This window comes from Mus caroli, unplaced genomic scaffold (genome assembly GCF_978045245.1).
Source record: "Mus caroli unplaced genomic scaffold, Mus_caroli_1 scaffold_4, whole genome shotgun sequence".
NCBI lineage: Eukaryota > Metazoa > Chordata > Mammalia > Rodentia > Muridae > Mus > Mus caroli.
In genome coordinates, this window is record NW_028227259.1 from 5,446,438 (window position 1) to 5,468,040 (window position 21,603).

The 21,603-nt window shown below is 41.9% G+C and overlaps 1 protein-coding gene and 1 pseudogene across 18 annotated transcripts in view; one reads left to right on the forward strand and one right to left on the reverse strand.

Moving 5' to 3' along the window:
* Adam22 (ADAM metallopeptidase domain 22) overlaps positions 1 to 21,603 on the reverse strand; it is a 259,361-nt gene that overhangs the window by 87,019 nt on the left and 150,739 nt on the right. For 17 of the 18 annotated variants that reach the window (XM_085836417.1, XM_085836408.1, XM_085836416.1 and 14 more), the window contains exon 5: positions 5,907 to 5,989. In XM_085836417.1, the coding sequence (XP_085692543.1) occupies positions 5,907 to 5,989 (83 nt within the window). Of the gene's footprint in view, positions 1 to 3,124; positions 3,254 to 5,906; positions 5,990 to 21,603 lie in introns of those variants that run through there. The other variant, XM_085836425.1, reaches the window with a different exon arrangement.
* Positions 10,527 to 17,559, forward strand: LOC147004886 (sperm motility kinase X-like; annotated as a pseudogene).

Genomic DNA, 21,603 nt, shown 5'->3' on the forward strand with positions numbered 1-21,603 from the left:
GTCCCCAAATCAAATGTTGAAAAGAACAGCAGGTAAGGATACAGCTTGGGGGTTGAACATTTGTCTAACATACACAGATATATAGGCCTGGAAAAAAAAAAAGCAACAAAGCCCACAATAGCAAATAGCACCGAGATGATGCAGGTGACTCAGGTTGCCTGAGATTACCTCTATGTGTATGTCTATGTGTATGTCTATGTCTATGTGTATGTCTATGTGTATGTACTTGTACAAGAATGGCCTCCTCACACACACCTGGCAATCAGAGTAAGAACACTTCAACAACTTGCTCTGAACTAAATCTTTCCACAACAGTATGAGGGAGAAGCAGTGAGCATCTTCACTGTGCAGGAGAGAGAAGTAACACTCCTAGATTCAATAAAGCATATACAAGAGGCAAGAAACAGTGCATTCTGGGTACATGGACTGATCATCTGCAATCTGAGACCACCTTCATTCGTTCACTCAATGAATGAACTGACAGAAGACCAGCAATGCACAGCTGCTGATGAAGATATGGGATAGTAAACAAAACAAGCCAATTTTCTGTCCTTATTTTAGGGAGGATAAAAATAAACACATAATAACGAAAGAAATATAAGTTAGGTGACCGTGAACTTTAAGGTTAATAATTATCACTACAAGAATGAGTTTGGGAGAGCTGAAAGGAAAGGTTATTGGTTCATCCTAGGAGTTCAGGGCAGGGCTTCCCTAGAACAACCACCTACCTACACTTGTACAAAGGGCATTTCAGATGCTCTCAGGTCAAAAAAAAAAAAAAAAAAAAAAAGCCTCAGCATGATCCAGGAACAGGAAGAAGGCAATGCGATGAGATTAGAATGGGCAGGGGCAGAGTAGTAGAAAAATGTGGTCAGAGGCCTGGTGGACATAACAGATTGTCTCTTCTGAGGGCCTTGGCTGTTACTCAGAGATGAGAAGATCACCATGCATGGTTCTAAGCAGAGGAAATGCCCTCTCCCTGTTTTGCTTTATTTGTTTATTGAGACAGAATGTCAATCTTGCCTGGGGGTTGGCTTTACATTAACAGCAATTTTTCTGCCTCTGCCTCCCTCTCTGTGTCTTGGCCTCTCTGCTTCTCTGCCTCCCAAGGGATAGAACTGCAGGCATGGGCCCTTATGCTTGGTTATCCCTTGATTTCCAATAATGATCCCAGCCACTGCGTTATAATACTCTTTACAATAGTGAGGATGAAGGCAGGGATTACTAGGATGGGATTAGTAGAATAATCCAAGATAAAGAAGATGGTGGTAATGACAGAAGTGGTGAGAACTGGCCAAATTCTAGTGGGGCATGTAATGTGTGTGTGTGTCTGTGTGTGTGTGTCTGTGTCTATGTCTGTGTTTGTCTATGTCTGTCTGTGTGGGTATATGTCTATGTGTGTGTCAGTGTGTGTAGTGTTGGTCTGTGTATCTATGTGTCTGTGTTTATGTGTATGTACTTGTATGGTATGTGTATATTTCTTTTCAACGTGGAGAATTCAATCCAGGACTTTACAGGCTGAGTACATGTTATATCTCTGAGCCACATGCCCTGCCTAGGTAGTTTTTGAAAGGAGAAACAACAGGGTTTGTTGAGATGCTTGATTCAGACTTTGCCAGCAAGATATCAACAAGGTATCCAAGGTTTTACCTGAGCACTGTAAAGGTAGCATTGACATTAAAAAAAAAACAAGAGCAGCTTCAGAAGAAGCAGTGGGTAGCCCCAACAGGCAGAGAGGCCAAGAAGGAGGGCACAGATCAAGAGTAGCTTGCGACCTATTACATTGGAAGTGACTATTTGCTCTTTAGAAGTCCTATAAAGGGAGTTCCTTAGTGTTGTTTTATTGCTGTGAAGAGACACCATCACCAAGGCAACATATAGAAGAAAGCATTTAATTAGCTGCTGGCTTACAGCTTCAGAGAGTGACTCCATGATCATCAAGGCAGAAAGCATAGCAACAGGCAGGCATTTTGTTAGAGAAGTACCTGAGAGCTAAATCCTGATTCTCCAGCAGCAGACAGGAGAGAGTAAGACCGGGCCTGGCATAAGCTTTTGAAACCTCAAAGCCCACCCAAGTGACACACCTCTTTCAACAAGGTGACAGCTAATCCTCATCTAACAGTTCTACCAACTAGGAGCAAAGCATACAAATACATGAGCCTATGGAGGGAGGGCATTCTCATACCAACCACCACAGGGGCATTTGAAGTACATATGGTATCATCTCCCATTCAGAAAGCTCCTGACACCACTGCGGTTAGAAAACAGTGTTTCTATTAAAATCAGGTGCCTCGTGGCGCTACAGATACTGGTCTCATTCAGGTACCTAAGGGTACAGAACTGTGATCCTTACATTAATTTTTCAGTTTGGGGTAAAAGTGCTCACATCATAGCCAAGCAGTTAGACATAGGATATTGTTTGTCTCTCATTAATGAAGCTATAAAATCTCTTCATTTCCCTGAACTATTTTCACAATGGTTCCCAGTCTGACTTCATTAAAATTCCTTCATTCCTACTGGGACAGTTTCCACAAGTTTTAAATTTTCAGATATCAACTAGAATAGCCATGCTCATGTCTGCTCAGCTTTCAAACATAAATGCACTTTCTGACTTTGGAGGACAGTGAATTTGAAATTTAAAGATAAACAGATGCAGTCAGGAAGAATACACTATAATATCTGATATATGTATGTGAGTGTGTATATATATATATATATATATATATATACACACACACACATACATAATACAGGGGACACCTCTCCTTACAGACCAAATATGCCAAACATTATTCCCTCTACCCCTGCTAAGAACTGGCCAGATGCATCCAGAACATTATATAACCATTAACCTTTGTCAAAGTTCACATGGCAATTAGATTGTTTCATTTACAGTGTTACTACCTGTCATAGTTTTTGTGAACTTGGCATAAAACAAGACCTACTCAGAAAGTGGGGACCTTCTTTGAACTATGTTTATTAGATTGCCTGGAGGCTGCCTATGGGGCATTTTCCTGAATAGTGATTGACATGGGGCAGCCCAGCTTACTATAGACAGTACCACCCATGAGCAGACAGGGCTAGGTTGAATAAGAAAGCAGGCTTAGCAAGCTGGGAGATCTACCCAGAAAAGAGTGCTCCTCCGTAGTTCTGGTTCCTGCCTTGAGTCCCTGCTCTGACTTTCCTTTATGACGGATGGATGGACTACAGCCTTTAGGTGAAACAAACCCTTTCTTCCTCAAGATGCTCTCGGTCAGTGTCTTCAGAGCAGTAGTAAGCAAACTAGAATACTGTCGAATGGGAAAATCAGGTTTTTCCCCATTGGTTTTTGACATTGTTCTGTAAGAAAGCATCATGAAGTGAAATAAAATTCTGAAATTACTTATACTTAGAACATTCTGATGCATCATAACGTGCTGTTACTAACACCACCACCACCACCATCATCATCATCCAGCTCTTTCATTTGCTTTGAGGTTTGATGCCGTTATAATAAGCAAAAATTGTACATACGGTAAGCCTATAACAATTAGACCATGTAGCTAGAACCACACCATTATGAAACAGTTGAGCTACATAGAAAGCTGAATCAAAATAAGAGGAAAGGAAACAGCAGTCATTCTTACAGATTTCCACCAGAGGGCAATAAGCTTATATAAGATTTCATCTTTTTTTTTTTTTAAGATTCCCATAGTCAAAAGATTTTGTCATAACATCAAACATATATGGATCAAATAATTGCCGGTTCATCCCTTGAATTTGTACAGAAGTACTTCGTAGACTCTATGAAGAAGGCTTATTAAGCTAATTTTCCCATTTTGTGTTCTTCAACTAAATGCAGTAAATCAAAAACATGAAAAAAAAAACCAGTCTATACTTGGTCATTTATAAAGGATGAATTATGCATGAAGTTAAGGAAGCTTTAACCTAACTAGTATAACTTGGAGAGCCATCTCTTTTAATGAATGCTCAGCAATAGACCGCCAAAGCACTGCTAGAAGCAATTGTGTTCAGAAATAAAATCATGATGATAATAGTTCTTCAACAACAAAAAGTACCAAATATGTTTATACCATCTAAGAAAGCCCAAGCACTGTTGTACACAATTCTATCAGTACTTATCGATACATCATGAATTTTCTACTTATTTCATGTAGCTTACTTTTAAGTGAAAGATATAAAACAGAGTTAAAGCAACTGAGGCAGGATCCTGAAAAGTGTTGTTTTTGCTTTCCTTAAATGACAGTGGCAGGGTAGAACCCAGCTGTTGTTCTTATATTCCCATGCCTAGGAGAGCCCATGAAAGGGGTTCACACCATCCTCCTGGTTCTCACAGCACCCTATCCACTGGGAAACAGAGAAGCACACTGAAAAGCAGTGAGCATGATGCTCACACTGGGATGTGCCTGAAATTCTAAGAGTGAAAGAGAGATGGAGAAAGGGTTCTTGTTTTTATATCACTATTCTGTACAATGCCTATTTGGTGCCATAAATGTGAGCAAGGTCAAAAACACTATCCCTAGCTGTCAACTATGCTGTGTTGAGATTAGCGACACCAGTTTTCTGATAAGAAATTCAAGGCCCTCCTACAATAAGCAAAGGTGCCATAACTGTAATAATCTTTACTCAAGTGACAAAGGTAAAGTAAATACCCAGTGAAATTCTCATGAGAAGCATGGGGAAGCCTTGCACTATACAGGCACACAGCCTCCCTCCTCTGCTCATTTTCTCAGCCTGGTGGTCTCTCTGTCTACCTGTCTAACATACCTCTTCCCAGAGACTGGCCAGAAGTGTCTGTCACTTGGGCCACTAGCCAGACTCTCCAGCCTGTCTCATTCCATCTCGATTGCAGATTTAAGATCGAACACCCACTGGAGAGTTCTCTCAAAGTCTGCCACAGGGTCCACTCTACGTGTGGTAGGTGGCACACCTGTGGAGCCCTCACGCTCCACCTGTCCTTCAGTGACAAAACTCAGCTTCTATTTTGCCCCAGTATAATTTTTTTCCTTTCTCAATGAAGACAAATATCCTTATCCTAGTCCACAAAATGAACCCAGGCTACATCTGCCCCGTCCACCACACTGAGGTCTCAGGACTCACACACGCTGAAATTGCTTTAACATTCCTAGTGCCTGGTCCACAGCAGAGTCCCTCCCAGTGACAGGTTATTACATGAAAGGGGCTACATTTCTAACTCACTACAAAAACTATCTACCAACAAAACTTAAAAGTAATTAAGTCTTAGCTTACTTGTGTGCAAAATAAAATTAAGACAAAAAAAAGTATCAAGCCAGAAGGAATTGATTTAGTCTAAAGAGAATGCTTTGGGGTGGATTTTATTGGATCTCAAGAGGCCATAAAACAAGGAGAAATGGCCTAAGGGCACCACCATCATGGACAGGATAGAGTGAGGTTCATGCAGATGTTTACCATCTATAAATCCATTCTGTGATGTGAAAGCTGTGAGTACAGAAACTCAGAAGGACAAACTTGTTCTACAGAGTTTCAGAACGTGTATGTGTGTCCTCCCTTGGCTGCTATGAGTTCTGTGGGTTTTGACTTCTGAGGTCGTCTCCAGCCTGCCTTTTGTTCAAATAGCCATGGATTTTCATCTACTAGAATTTCCATTGTTCCATGAAAATATAAAGAGTTAAATCCAGGAAAAGTGGGGAGTTGAATTGGTTATGGGGGGTGCTCATCAGCCCCAGGAACAGAAAACAAAGTTACCCAAGCCTCTACTGTCTGAATCTAGATGAAACTAGAAAAAATGACTCAAGTATCATTCTATGGCAGCAGACTTTCAAAGCCTCCAGCTTCTGAAACACTAAGACGCTTTTACTAGTACATTAAACATAAAGAAAAGCTATTAAAATAGCAAATGTATAAATAATTTATGTGGCACTTACTGGAGTCCATGGCATGTTGACAGGGCAACAAATGAGACAGGGTTTCCTCGGATCTGGCCCTGGTAATAACAGTGTTCTCCTCCCTGGAAAGAGAAAGAGAGGGATGAGCGTGGCCAGCCAGGGACACCTGGACATGTTCTTTCTACAGAAGAGATCTCACACCCCATCTCCATATAGAATGCTTTGCATAGCATTTTATCACCCAGATTAGCTCTATCTGGTCAATTCCAAGAGAATTCTTCATAAACGTGCCTATCAAACAGACGCCAAAGCATCAGGCACAGGAATAAAGATGGACTTAACTTTGATTTTATGCAGGTGTTACCAGAGGAGCCAAGAAACCATCGCTGAGATAAGTGAGTAGCCCTTGCACCAGGATAGGTTTAATAATCTATCTCCCAGTTCTGAGTGATAACGTTCTGAGCAACACTGAAGTGGCAATTTAACATTCAGCTGAGCAGAAAGAACCTGGAAGTATCTGATAGTCATTAGGATGCAGAGAAACATCCGGTTTTGTGGTGTTCTTATTGAAGTTTATCTATCGAGTTCTTTCTCAAACTGGGAGTTGCTTTCCTGGTAAGCAGACTCGGGGTAAAGTTTAAAACAGTTAGGTTTCTTCTGCAACTGGTCATATCAGCTGGATTCAACTAAGAAGCTCATCTGGCCTCCTATAGTGTTGTCTTTAAATATTGGACGCTTGAGAGCATGATCCAGAGACCTCAAAAGTAGGGAGAGGTTTAGAGCTTCTTAGAAGTACAGGTGTCACTGAAACTTAAAGTGGAGAAAGTAGGGAAAACCCTCAAAGATATGGGTACAGGGGAAAAATTCCTGAATAGAACAGCAATGGCTTGTGCTGTAAGATCGAGAATCGACAAATGGGACCTCATAAAATTGCAAAGCTTCTGCAAGGTAAAAGACACTGTCAATAAGACAAAAAGGCCACCAACAGATTGGGAAAGGATCTTTACCTATCCTAAATCAGATAGGGGACTAATATCCAATATATATAAAGAACTCAAGAAGGTGGACTCCATAAAATCAAATAACCCCATTAAAAATGGGGCTCAGTGCTGAACAAAGAATTCTCACCTGAGGAATACCGAATGGCTGAGAAGCACCTGAAAAAATGTTCAACATCCTTAATCATCAGGGAAGTGCAAATGAAAACAACCCTGAGATTCCACCTCACACCAGTCAGAATGGCTAAGATCAAAATTTCAGGTGACAGCAGATGCTGGCAATGATGTGGAGAAAGAGGAACACTCCTCCATTGTTGGTGGGATTGCAAGCTTGTACAACCACTCTGGAAATCAGTCTGGCGGTTCCTCAGAAAATTGGACATAGTACTACCAGAGGATCTAGCAATACCTTTCCTGGGCATATATCCAGACTATGTTCCAACCGATAAGAAGGACACATGTTCCACTATGTTCATAGCAGCCTTATTTATAATAGCCAGAAGCTGGAAAGAACCCAGATGCCCCTCAACAGAGGAGTGGATACAGAAAATGTGGTACATTTACACAATGGAGTAATACTCAGCTATTACAAAGAATGAATTCATGAAATTCCTAGGCAAATGGATGGCCCTACAGGGCATCATCCTGAGTGAGGTAACCCAATCACAAAAGAACTCTCACAATATGTACTCACTGATAAGTGGATATTACCCCAGAAATTTAGAATACCCAAGATATAAGATACAATTTGCTAAACGCATGAAACTCAAGAAGAACAAAGACCAAAGTGTGGACACTTTGCCCCTTCTTAGAATTGGGAACAAAACACCCATGGAAGCAGTTACAGAGACAAAGTTTGGAGCTGAGACGAAAAGATGGACCATCTAGAAACTGCCATATCCGGGGATCCATCCCATAATCAGCTTCCAAATGCTGACACCATTGCATACACTAGCAAGATATTGCTATAAGGACCCAGATATGGCTGTTTCTTGTGAGACTATGCTGAGGCCTAGCAAACACAGAAGTGGATGCTCACAATCAGCTATTGGATGGATCACAGGGCCCCCAATAGAGAAGCTAGGGAACGTACTCAAGGAGCTGAAAGGATCTGCAATCCTATAGGTGGAACAACATTATGAACTAACCAATACTCCCCCCTCTCCCGGAGCTCGTGTCTCTAGCTGCATATGTATCAGAAGATGGCCTAGTTGGCCATCAGTGGAAAGAGAGGCCTATTGGTCGTGCAAACTTTATATGCCTCAGTACAGGGGATTGACAGGGCCAAGAAGTGGAAGTGGGTGGGTAGGGGAGTGGGTGGGGGAGCGTGTGGGGGAACTATGGGATAGCATTGAAAATGTAAATGAAATAAATACCCAATAAAAAATATGAAAAAATAAAAGAAGTACAGGTCTCTTGCCCCAGCAGACTTACCAACCATATCAGATTCTGCATTTTAACACAGACTGTAATGATTTATATGCATATAGAAATTCACTGCTCTAAATCACTTCTCCCATCCTCCCACTAATTAATTTATTCAGCATCAGAGAGCCTCTCATTAAATTAATATTCTAAGATTTTTTAAAAAGAGTGAAACAGGAAAGAGTGATGGAATAGGTAATTGAAGCAGAAACGTCACCCACTTTAGTCTTCCTTAAAAACTAACCCTACTGACAATACCCAGTGCTTGACAAGTAAAGAGGAAAGAATGAGAAGATGCAGGAGACAGCGGGACCCCTATGCTCATGAGATACTCCCATAGTAGCAAGGAGTGCTCAGTCACCTATTTACCAAACAGAGATGATTATCTTGTTGGGTGTTGTGAGAATAACTGAGCTAATAAACACAAAGAGTTTAGAATATGTTTGCCATGATAAGCACTCAGTGTATGCTGTCATGACTGTTACTGTTTCCTATTGATTTACACATATAATTACATTAAATCTAATATCAATTTTAAAAGAAACATGACAACCTATATACTATCTATAAGGCTATAACTTTTTCTTTTCGAGATTTTAATTACATAGTTTTTCTATCCCCTTTCCTGCCTCCAAACCTCCCATATAACCTCCTTGCTCTCTTTCAAAGCTCTGGCCTCTTTTTTTTTTATTGCTTTTACAGACATATGTGTATCTGTAGATACATAAATATTCCTAAATATTGCTTTCTTAGTCTGTATAATATTACTTGTATCTATATTTTCAAGGCTGACCACTTAGCATTGGAAAGTCAATTGGTGCTATCCAGTTGCACTTCTCAGGGGAAGGCAATTTCTCCTACTTTCAGCATTCCTTGGTTGCCCATAATTCTTTGTATAGGATCGAGGCCTTGTGGGCTTATCCCTGCTGACTTGGATGTGTCTACTTGTGTTACCCTTCTTCAGCTCATGGTTAGGCATTCATGTTGGTGAGTCTGTATGGGTTTAGCCTATAATACTGCTGTAAAAAACAATCTGACAGAAAACTCTGATCCTCTGGCTCTTCAAAACCTTTCCGCAGTGTACCCTGAGCCTTCGATGGAGGAGTGTTTTGTATCCATAGGGACTTGGCTCCAGCACTATGCATTCTGAGAGGCTATATCTTCTAAGACTCAAGGCTACCTACCCTTCAATATGCCAATTCAAGATGCAAACTTTGGATGAAAACAAATGCTGTATTCTTTTTCTAACACTACTTAGGAGTTGGAGCTAGAGCTTGTGATTAAGGTCCTCAAGTCTAAGCTTTCTCCTTAGAGAAAGCTTATCCCGCCTGTGGGAACCTAGCAAGCTGGGTGGAGACACTTCGGGAGCTCTGGGTCAGAGAGGCTCCATGCCATAAAAACAGGTTGGCCATTGCTTGCCAGTGACTGGCCAGCCAGGCACCACGGGGCAGAGAGTTGTCGGTGCCTGGCAGTTGTGCGGAAACTTGTTGGTTCTTTTTAAAATATTGCCTGCAACCAGAGTATATACCCATTAAAGCATAAAGGTTTGGGGGCCTATATTATCATTATTCCTACAACTGTTTCTATTACCTTTAAAGTGGAGACAGTTCTTATTGTGGTTTGAATTAAAAAAAAAAATCCCCTATAGACACTTGTGTCAGAACTCATGGTCTCTAGCTGGTAATACTGCGAAGGGAAGCTGGAACCTAGCTTTAAAAGGTGGGCTCCTAGCTCTAGGAAGGAGTTTCCTGACCTGGCATTGGATATGGGGTGACCAGCAGTACTGTGTGAACAGCCACATGCTATCACTCTACATCATGCTTTCCCTGTTCCCTCAAAGTGTGAGCCAAAATAAACCATTCTGTTGCTTCTGGTTGGGCACTTGGTAGCAGTGACTGCAGAGTAGCTAATACAGTCTTCTGGGACAGGAGTGTGGCCATCCCTCATTGGTCCATGTTTTGCTCTGACCTCACAAAGAACCACTGTGATAAATGACAGACACCTGCCCATAAAATGTACTGCCCAGGGCTGGTTTTTGTCCTTTTGGTGCAGAGAGTGGTTTGGTGGTGTTTTGGGAGACGTGGACTGTGGTGATAATTTTGAACTTGGATTCTGGGGAAAATTTGGATTGGACTTTGGTTATGTTTTTGGACTCGGATTTTGGCGAAGGTTTCTGAACTGGACATTGGTTACATTTTTTGGACTCGGATTTTGGCGAAGGTTTCTGAACTGGACATTGGTTACGTTTTTTGGACTCGGATTTTGGCGAAGGTTTTTTGTTTTATTTGGACACTGGTTACGTTTTTGGACTCGGATTTTGGTGAACTTGCTTGGACTTTGACAAGGTGAGCCCTTTTCTCACTTTACTGCTTGAGGTTTGCAGGTAATGGTTTTAGTTTTCCTTTTTTTCTTTTTTCTTTTTTTTAGTTTGTCTTTGATTTTAGATTTTCTTTTTTACATAGTTTAAATTATCATCGTTAATTATCTTCAATTTGTCTTTTTCTACCTACTCATTTTCATTGCCATTTATTTACTTTTTAAAGTTTTTGTTAATAAACATTAAGCATAAAGTAGGACAGTTCCCTAAAACATTTCTGAATATGCACATAATGTACTTTAAGAATATTCACCTAATCTAAGAACCTGTACCCTAGTCCCTTCTTTCTTCTTTCCATTCCTAATGAATCCCTTTTACTACAGGCCCCTTCCCCTACCTATGCTTCAGCACTTGAGAGCCAGTATCTCTGCACTGGCTTGTTAAACACGACGGGGTGATTTCCAGATCCGTGTTCTTCTTTTTAAATGACAATTCCATTCTTCAGCTGAGCATGTGATTCTTTTTTTTTTTTTAATTTTTAATATTTTTATTACATATTTTCCTCAATTACATTTCCAATGCTATCCCAAAAGCCCCCCATAGTGCCCCCCACTTCCCTACCCACCCATTCCCATTCTTTTGGCCCTGGCATTCCCCTATATTGGGGCATATAAAGTTTGCAAGTCCAATGGGCCTCTCTTTCCATTGATGGCCGACTAGGTCATCTTTCGATACATATACAGCTAGAGACAAGAGCTCCAGGGTTCTGGTTAGTACATCATGTTGTTCCAACAATAGGGTTGCAGATCCCTTTAGCTCCTTGGGTACTTTCTCTAGCTTCTCCATTGGGAGCCCTGTGATACATCCAATAGCTGAATGTGAACATCCACTCCTGTGTTTGCTAGGCCCCGGCATCGTCTCACAAGAGACAGCTATCTTTGGGTCCTTTCAGCAAAATCTTGCTAGTGTATGCAATGGTATCAGCGTTTAGAAGCTGATTATGGGATGCATCCCTGGATATGGCAGTCTCTAAATGGTCCATCCTTTCATCACAGCTACGAACTTTGTCTCTGTAACTCCTTCCCTGGGTGTTTTGTTACCAATTCTAAGAAGGGGCACAGTGTCCACACTTTGGTCTTCATTCTTCTTGAGTTTCATGCGTTTAGCAAATTGTATCTCATATCTTGGGTATCCTAAGTTTTGGGCTAATATCCACTTATCAGTGAATACATATTGTGTGAGTTCTTTTGTGATTGTGTTACTTCACTCAAGATGATGCCCTCCAGGTCCATCCATTTGGCTAGGAATTTCATAAATTCATTCTTTTTAATAGCTGAGTAGTACTCCATTGTGTAAATGTACCATAATTTCTGTATCCATTCCTCTGTTGAGGGACATCTGGGTTCTTTCCAGCTTCTGGCTATTATAAATAGGGCTGCTATGAACATAGTGGAGCATGTGTCCTTTTTACCGGTTGGGACATCTTCTGGATATATGCCCAGGAAAGGTATTGCTGGATCCTCCAGTAGTACTATGTCCAATTTTCTGAGGAACCGCCAGACTGATTTCCAGAGTGGTTGTACAAGCTTGCAATCCCACCAAGAATGGAGGAGTGTTCCTCTTTCTCCACATCCTCGCCAGCATCTGCTGTCACCTGAATTTTTGACCTTAGCAATTCTGACTGGTGTGAGGTGGAATCTCAGGGTTGTTTTGATTTGCATTTCCCTGATGATTAAGGATGTTGAACATTTTTTCAGGTGCTTCTCTGCCATTCGGTATTCCTCAGGTGAGAATTCTTTGTTCAGTTCTGAGCCCCATTTTTTAATGGGGTTATTTGACTTTCTGGAGTCCACCTTCTTGAGTTCTTTATATATATTGGATATTAGTCCCTTATCTGATTTAGGATAGGTGAAGATCCTTTCCCAATCTGTTGGTGGTTTTTTTGTCTTATTGATGGTGTCTTTAGCCTTGCAGAAGCTTTGTAGTTTCATGAGGTCCCACTTGTCAATTCTCGATCTTACAGCACAAACCATTACTGTTCTATTCAGGAATTTTTCCCCTGTGCCCATATCTTCAAGGCTTTTCCCCACTTTCTCCTCTATAAGTTTCAGTGTCTCTGGTTTTATGTGTAGTTCCTTAATCCACTTAGACTTGACCTTAGTACAAGGAGATAGGAATGGATCTATTCACATTCTTCTACATGTTAACAACCAGTTGTGCCAGCACCATTTGTTGAAAATGCTGTCTTTCTTCCACTGGATGTTTTTGCCCTTCCATTTCTATGCAGCGTTGTCAATCGGTGGTGGTTGTTGCAGCCCTGGCAGGACTGGATGAATCCATCTTGATCAGGAAGTTTGGAAGCCCTTTGAAGGGCTGTTGAATTCTGTGTGAGGCATTAAGCTCTCAGACTAAGGATTATTGTGTCTGTGTTCACAGGTGTTGACTATGTTACTATGACTCTTGTTACTGTGCCCATGTGGCCTCAGTATCTGCGAAATACATTCTCTAAGGATGAATCTTGATTGCTCCTGCTCCTCTTTCTAGTTTAGTAAATAGTTTCAGAAGTACTGGTGTGGGCTCTTCTTTAAAGATTTGATGAATATTCACCAATGAGTTTGTCTGGTCTGGCCTTTTCTTATTTTTATTGTTGTTAAGAAATTCTTTTAAATTACTATTTAAATCTTTTTGCATTTTTGTTTGAAATTTGATTTTTGAGATTTGTTTGTTTCTTTGTTTTCAAGACAGGGTTTCTCTGTGTAGCCCTGGCTGTCCTGGAACTCACTTTGTAGACCAGGCTGGCCTCGAACTCAGAAATCCACCTGCCTCTGCCTCCCGAGTGCTGGAATTAAAGGCATGCGCCACCACACCCGGCAATTTTTGAGAATTTTACATGATATTTTGGTTGTATTTATCCTTTCCCCTAACTCCACCCAGATCCTCCACTCGGCATTTCCTACTATCCTGGTTTGGGTCGTTTGTTCTGTGTCTGGCCATCCAGTACAGTTTCTCTTGTCTTCATACTCTCAGGTATGTGGCGTTCCACTGAAGAGTAGTCTGTCCAACCTTATCCGTAAGGGGCCACATCCTTAAAATTGATAGCTCTCCTGACAGCTATCAGTTTTGAAGGGCTCATCAGCTAGGTGTGTGATTTCCTGTCCACCTCCCCTCTTCATGAGATTTTGACTGACTTGAGCCTAAGCAGGTCACAATGCTGTGAGTTCATATGTGCAACTCCCTCCTTTACCCAGAAAACACTGGAGCTTTTTGCCATCAACTGCCTCTGAATCATACAGTCTTCAGTTTGGATGTTTTCCCTCTTTTTAGTTTTAGTTGGTAGTTTAATGTGTATCTAGAGGTTCATCAATTTTTTCTAGATTTTTCCACTTCACTGGAACATTTTTAAGAGATTCCCTACTGATTGTTTGGATGTCTGGATTCCATTTGTATATTCCACTGTATACTGCATTATCTTCTCCCTAATATTGTTAATGTATATCTTCCAATTTCTATGAGTTATCTTGGGGAAGATTACTTGTTATTGTTATCCTTAGAATAAACAAGTCTTTGTTACCAGAGTGGTTTTGAATATGCTTGGCCCAGGGAGTGGCACTATTAACAGGTATCACCTTGTTGGATGAAGTGTGCCACTGTCCAGGTGGGTTTTGAGCTCCTACTCCTAACTTCTAAGAAGAGACAGTCTTCTCTTAACAGTCTTCAGATGAAGATGTAGAACTCTCATCTCCTCCTGCTTCATGCCTGCCAGTATGCTGCCATATTCTTACATTGGTGATAATGGACTGAACTCCCGAACCTGTAAGGCAGCTTCAAATACGTATTGTCTTTAATATGAGTTGCCTTGGTCATGGAGGCTATTCATAGCTAAAAATCCCAAACTAAGACAGTTACATTGGTCTTTGTATTATTTTTGTCTTCATTTCATCAATTCATATTCTGAACTTGATTCTAATTCTTTTGGATTTTGCTTGTTCTAATATTTCTATGACTGAGACATGCATCATTAGATCATTTGGACAACTTTTGTGTTTGTATTAGCACAGGAATTTAAGGCTATAAAAGTTTCTCTTAGACCCACTTTTACTTCCCTTTTTTCTTGCATCCCTAGGTGTTGTGGACACTGACCACAAAACAATTGACTTATCAGCAATGATGAAGAGGTGGCAAGCATGTGAGGACCTCAGGTCCAACCCCTTTGGCGAATTCGCCATAACAGAAAATTATAAAATATTAACAACCCTTGGCCAAGGATCCTTTGGAGAGGTAAAACTGGCGAGTCATCTCCCCACACAAACAAAAGTAGCAATAAAAATCCTCCCCAAAAGCAGGGGAAACCCCCTTGTGCAATCCGAAATCGAAATCATGAAATCCCTTGATCATCCCCATATTATTAAACTTTTAGAAATAATCGACACCTCCAGAAACATTTTCATCATTCTGGAGCATGCTGTGGGAGGAGAGCTGCTGAGCAGAATTGAAGAGTGTGGCTATCTAGCAGAGGAGGAGTGCCACAGACTGTTTAAACAGATGGTGTATGCCCTCCAGTATTGTCACCAGAAAGGGATTGTCCACCGGGACTTAAAGCCAGAAAACATCTTATTGGACCACAGAGGAGATGTAAAGCTTGCTGATTTTGGATTGGGCACCAAGATAATCACGGGCCAGAAGCTGGTCAAGTTCTGTGGAACCCTCCCTTACTGTGCCCCAGAAATGTTGCATGGTAGAGGGTACGATGGTCGGGCCACTGATGTCTGGAGCTTGGGTGTGGTTCTTTATTTTATGGCCACAGGGCACCTCCCTTTCAAGGGATATGGCTATGAAGCAACAAAGCAGAAGATATTTGCAGGAAAGTACTCTAGGAGTTTTAGTCTCTCACCAGAACTTTGGGATGTGATAGCCAAATTGCTAACTATCAACCCTGGAGAGAGGCCAACAGTCCAAGAGATTGCCAGATTCACGTGGCTAAAATATGACAATGAAGCTTCTCCAGCTTCCATGGGAGAGAACACTGAAAGCCACCCGGACCCCAGTATAATCAAACTCATGCGTTTCCTGGGATACAATCCAGAAGAGATAAGAGAAAGTTTGCGGGAGAAAAAGTTCAACTCGGTGATGGGTACTTATTTAATGCTACAACAACAACAACATTTACCACAGGAAGACAAGACAACAAAAAAACCAGATCCAAGGCCGTGTGATAGAATGTTGGAAAACACAGAGCCAACCATAAAAAACCAAGTAGAAGTAAGGAGGGCAACTAGTATGCCTATCCTTTCCACTGTCAGTTTTGAGAAGGTAAAGAGAACTACAATGAGCCACTCTATGCCACCCACCCGCAACTGCTTCAAGAAGCAGACAACTCCACTCAACAGCATCAGCCCCCAGCTTGTCCAGAAGGCTCACTACATGAGGAGAATCTGGGAGACAGAGATCAGTGACACCTCGGAAGAAATATCTACTGGAGAGTCTTTGGAATATCCAAACCTCATGGGACAGGCTCACTACATGAGGAGAATCTGGGAGACAGAGATCAGTTACACCTCGGAAGAAATATCTACTGGAGAGTCTTTGGAATATCCAAACCTCATGGGACAGGCTCACTACATGAGGAGAATCTGGGAGACAGAGATCAGTGACACCTCGGAAGAAATATCTACTGGAGAGTCTTTGGAATATCCAAACCTCATGGGACAGGCTCACTACATGAGGAGAATCTGGGAGACAGAGATCAGTGACACCTCGGAAGAAATATCTACTGGAGAGTCTTTGGAATATCCAAACCTCATGGGACAGGCTCACTACATAAGGAGAATCTGGGAGACAGAGATCAGTGACACCTCGGAAGAAATATCTACTGGAGAGTCTTTGGAATATCCAAACATCATGGGACAGGCTCAGTACATGAAGAGCATCTGGGAGACAGAGATCAGTTACACCTCGGAAGAAATATCTACTGGAGAGTCTTTGGAAGATCCAAACATCATGGGACAGCTCCACATTGTTACTACACCTGGACGAATGGACATCATGAACACACAAGTTACATCACCTCCATTCTCCAGGAAGGAGGCCAAGGGTGAGGGTCCTGCTCTACAACAGAGAGAGTCCAGACCATCCTCCCGAAATACACTCCAGGGACACCTCCATGACAGGTGTCAGACTGCGCCCCAGGCCCCCTTTCGAAGACGGGCCTGGAAGACCCTAAGGAACGGATTTCTAAGAGGCCTGCGAACTTTATGTTGCTGCCTGCCAATCCAAAGCAGTGCACCCTGACCAACAACAGAGGCCTGCCTGGCTCTCAGTCAAAAGAGCCATGGAGGTAGCCATGGTACCAGGTAAGTGGAGAGACTACAATACACTTCTACCTCTAGGTTTTTTGTTTAAAATAATGTCAATTTCTTTAAAGAAAAAATATTTATTTACTGTATGTGCATGGAAGTTAACCAGCCAGAGTCAGTTCTGTCTTTACAACCCTATCTGTCTCAGGGAATGGATTAACGTCCCCACCCTTGGTAGCAAATGCTTGCACTCACTGAACACTTTTCTGGACTAAATGATATGCTTTGAAATAAACAGGTTACAAGAATATACATCTTAGGGGTTGGTGGTAATGTATTATCACTGATAAATCCAATCCCACGGTATCCTTTGTGAGTAACTTCACCACATGTAGAGGGCAGAGGACAGTGTCTTGAGCCTGGCCAGGGTGTTGGAGGAGGGTGGGGGAAGGGATCAGTGGAGCACTCGGGAAGAACCAGCCTGACAGCCCATGCCAGCACAGGGCCAGCACAGTGAAGCATAAGTCCTGAAGATTTCTACTAAGATCTCTCTTTCTTATGTCTGTTTGAAGAGCATTTACAGGCACTGTGCTCCCTGAAAACTGATACCAGAGAGTGAAGAGCAGCCTACTGAGGATGCACACAGATACAGGAGAGGGCCAGGGAGGAATTTCCCATGGTTGGATGCCGGGACACACAAACACACACACGGACACACAAACACACACACACACACACACAGTGAGAGAGAAAGAGAGGGGGAGTGAGAGAGAGAGAGAGAGACAGAGAGACAGAGAGAGAGAGACAGAGAGAGAGAGAGAAGAGCATTCCTTTGGCATTTTTGCTGCTTTTGAAATTAGTTGAAATGGTGAGAATCTGTATTCCAAACAAAGTATTATCATATTTTTTGTGACTCTAGTTGTCTCTCCAAATTTGTATTGCCTTGTCTACACCCTTATCTGAAACATTAACCAGTTCATCTTCATAGGAGCCATGTGAAGCCAGATCATGTCATGGTGCACACTACCCCAGGGCATCCGAGAGCTTAAAAGGTAAATTCCACCAAGTAAGTTTTGAGTGGAGCCAAAGTGAAATATGAAGTGTTTAATAGTTGAAGCCAGAGCAGGACCTGTTTCCAAGCATGATCATGGATAAGAACCTGTTGTAAGAAAACAAGTAAGACCCTCTGGTCTGACAGCAAGGTTTTCCTTTGGGTAGTGTATGGTCTCCTGCAGAAATGAACCATGAAGATGGCCTTTAAAAAAGGTCCTGGAGGGACTATCCAGAGAGTGCCCCACCTAAGGATTCATCCCATATACAACCACCAAACCCAGACACTATTGCATATGTCAGAAAGACTTTGCTTAAAGGACCCTGATAGAGCTCTCTCTTATGAGTCTATGCCAATGCCTGGCAAATTCAGAAGTGGACGCTCACAGTCATCTATTGGATGGAACACAGGGCCCCTAATGAAGGAGCTAGAAAAAGTACCCAAGGAGCTAAAGGGGTCGGCAACCCTATAGGAGAAACAATATGAACTAACCAGTACCCCTGAAAGCTGTGTCTCTAGTTGCATATGTAGCAGAGGATGGCTTAGTCTGCTATCAATAGGAGAAGAGGCCTTGGTCTTGTGAAGATCGTATGCCCCAGTACAGGGGAATGCCAGGGCCAGGAAGTGGGGGTGGGTGGGTTGGGGAGCAGGTCGTGGGGAGGGTATAGGGGGCTTTGGGGATAGCATTTGAAATGTAAATGAAGAAAATATCTAATAATAATTTTTTTAAAAAGGTCCTGGATACTGAAGGGTGAATGATTTCTGATTTTAGGCATTGTGTGTCTGAGTGAATATCAACCATCGAGGACATCCAGAGATCTCGGTTTAAGATCTGCTTAGGCACAAGTGTCTCCAAGAGTATCAGATGCTGGAACCTGGACACAAATTGTATGGTTTAAACAACTCGGAATACACAGACTTTTTTTTTTTAATCTACAGTAAACTTTTTGTGTTTGAACTGTGTGTTACCATGTCCTATTTTATATCTATATAAACGTCTGCATACTGGAACAAGCTAACATGTCTGTCTTCCAAAGGCACCACTTTTCCAGTGGTGAGAGCACACTGATCTTCATGATGCACTGTGGTTTTCACCCTGTGCATTACATATTTGCCCTCTTCCTCCTACATACTGTCTAGAATGCATCCTGCAAACATCTCTCCATCATGCTATTGTTTATCAGTAGTGGAGATTTGTGTTTTAGGCTTCAATTAGGCAATATTGATCTCTATTTGGTAGATTATTTTCTTAGTCTAATGTCCTTCAAGTCTACTCAAGTTAAGCACAATTCTCTCCTTTATTTTTTATGAGACAAAGTCTTGCTATGTAGCCTAGGCTGTCTACCGACTTCTGACCCTCCTGCTCAGAATCCTTGGTACTTTTGTGACAGGTTGCTCCTCCTGGATTTGAAAGCCCAAATACATTCTCTCTCAATAGACATGTGGAGGTAGAGTAGCCACCTTGTGAAAGGACTTGGTTTGGATCAATTCATATGAGTTCTAATTCCCTCTGCAGTTGTCCTATCTCAGTGTCTTCAAAATCTCTTTATAATTGGGTATGGAGATGTTCACCAGGGTCCTGACTTCTGTTCACAAAACAGTGTTTTGTAGCCTGAAATCTGTGTAACCCACAGCTTGTATTTCTGCCCAGCCACTCATATCCTGCTGAGATGGCAGAGCTTTCTTCAGGGCAGAAGGGATGCTTTGTGCTGCCACATGAACTAGAGATGAAGAGGTTTCCAAGATGACAGGAGCCCTGGCTTCCTGAAACCAAATCACTGTTGAAAGAAACTCTAAACAAGCTTGTGTCTCTTCCTGAGGAAGCGCAGCCAGCATGTGCCATCTGGCAGATCTTCTTGGTGTTGTGTGGAACTGTGTCGAGTTCTGTATCAGTTCTCTGCACACTGGTTGACTCCAGAGCTTCCCTTTCTCTTCTTTTCTTTTCTTTCTTTCTCTTCTTTCTTTCTTTCTTTCTTTCTTTCTTTCTTTCTTTCTTTCTTTCTTTCTTTTCTTTCTTTCCTTCTTTCTCTCTCTTCCTTCCTTTCTTTTTTCTTCCTTTTTTTCTTTCTCTTTCTTTTCCTTCCTTCCTCCCTCCCTTCCTTCCTTCCTTCCTTCCCTCTCTCCTTTCTTTTTTATTAGATATTTCCTTTATTTACATTTCAAATGTTATCCCCTTCCTGGTTTCCCCTCAGAAAATCCCTTATCCCGTCCTCCCTTCCCCTGCTCCCCAGGCCACCCAAACCCATTCCTGGTCCTGGCATTCCCCTATATTATGGCATAGAGCCTTTGCAGGACCAAGGGCCTCTCCTCTCATTGATGACCAACTAGGCCATCGTCTGCTACAAATATAGCCAGAGCCACAAGTTCCACCATGTGTTTTCTTTGATTGGTGGTATAGGTCCAAGGAGCTCTGAGGGGACTGGTTAGTTCATATTGATGTTCCTGCTTTGGGGCTTCAGTCCCCTTCAGCTCCCTGAGTATTTCTCTGGCTCCTTCATTGGGGACCTTATGCTCCATCCAATGGATGACTGTGAGCATCCACTTCTGTATTTTCCAGGCACTGGAAGAGCCTTGCAGGAGACATGCATTAACATTTTGAGGAATCTCCACACGAGGTCTTATGATGGTTGTGTAGATGTTTGCTCTGCCAGCACTGTGCTAGGGTTTCCATTTCACATGCTGGAAAATTATTTTGTCCTTTGGTAATGTCCACGCTTGTTTCCTATGGTGACACTTATGACAACTCAATTATCAATGGTTTGCCATGTTTCCTGGAAAAAATGCAGTTCAATTCACAAATGCTAACTTATGCTATGACCTTAGTTTGTTTCCCCTACTTTTCTAATATCAATTTTAGAGTATCAGATCTTCTTTAACGTCTTCAGTCTATTTGGAGTTGATTTTTATGCAGGCAGAGACAAAGATCTAGATACAATCTTGTACATTAAGTGCCCAATTTTCCTTTAACCACCATTTGAGGTTTACATAGAAAAATTTCATGCCAGTCTGGGCTAAGAACTGAGATTATATCTGTACATAAAAAATACACAAATAGAAAATGCAGCAGATGAATAACTAGGATTCAAATAACTTTCCCTTTCCCAATCACCTCTTAACTATGGCATCATATATAATTATGAAGATGCTGAAACAGGAGGTTGTTCAGCTTCTTGGTTTCTAAACTAGACTGAAGGGAAATATGAGCTCCATTTAAGGAATCATTTGAGTGTTTTGTACAACATTTGCCTTCTATTAGAGACCTGGGGAAATTAGAAGTCAGCCTATACATGCACTCACTGATAAGTGGATATTAGCCCAGAAACTAAGAATATCCAAGATACAATTTGCAAAACACATGAAACTCAAGAAGAAGGAAGACCAGAGTGTGGACACTTGCTCCTTCTTAGAATGGAGAACAAAATACCCACGGAAGGAGTTACAGAGACAAAGTTCGAAGCTGAGAAGGAAGGAAGGACCATCCAGAGACTGCCCCACAGGGGGATCCATCCCATATACAACCACCAAACACAGACACTATTGCATATGCCAGCAAGATTTTGCTGAAAGGACCCTGATATAGCTATCTCTTGTGAGGTTATGCCAGTGCTTGGCAAATACAGAAGTGGATGCTCACAGTCATCTATTGGATGGA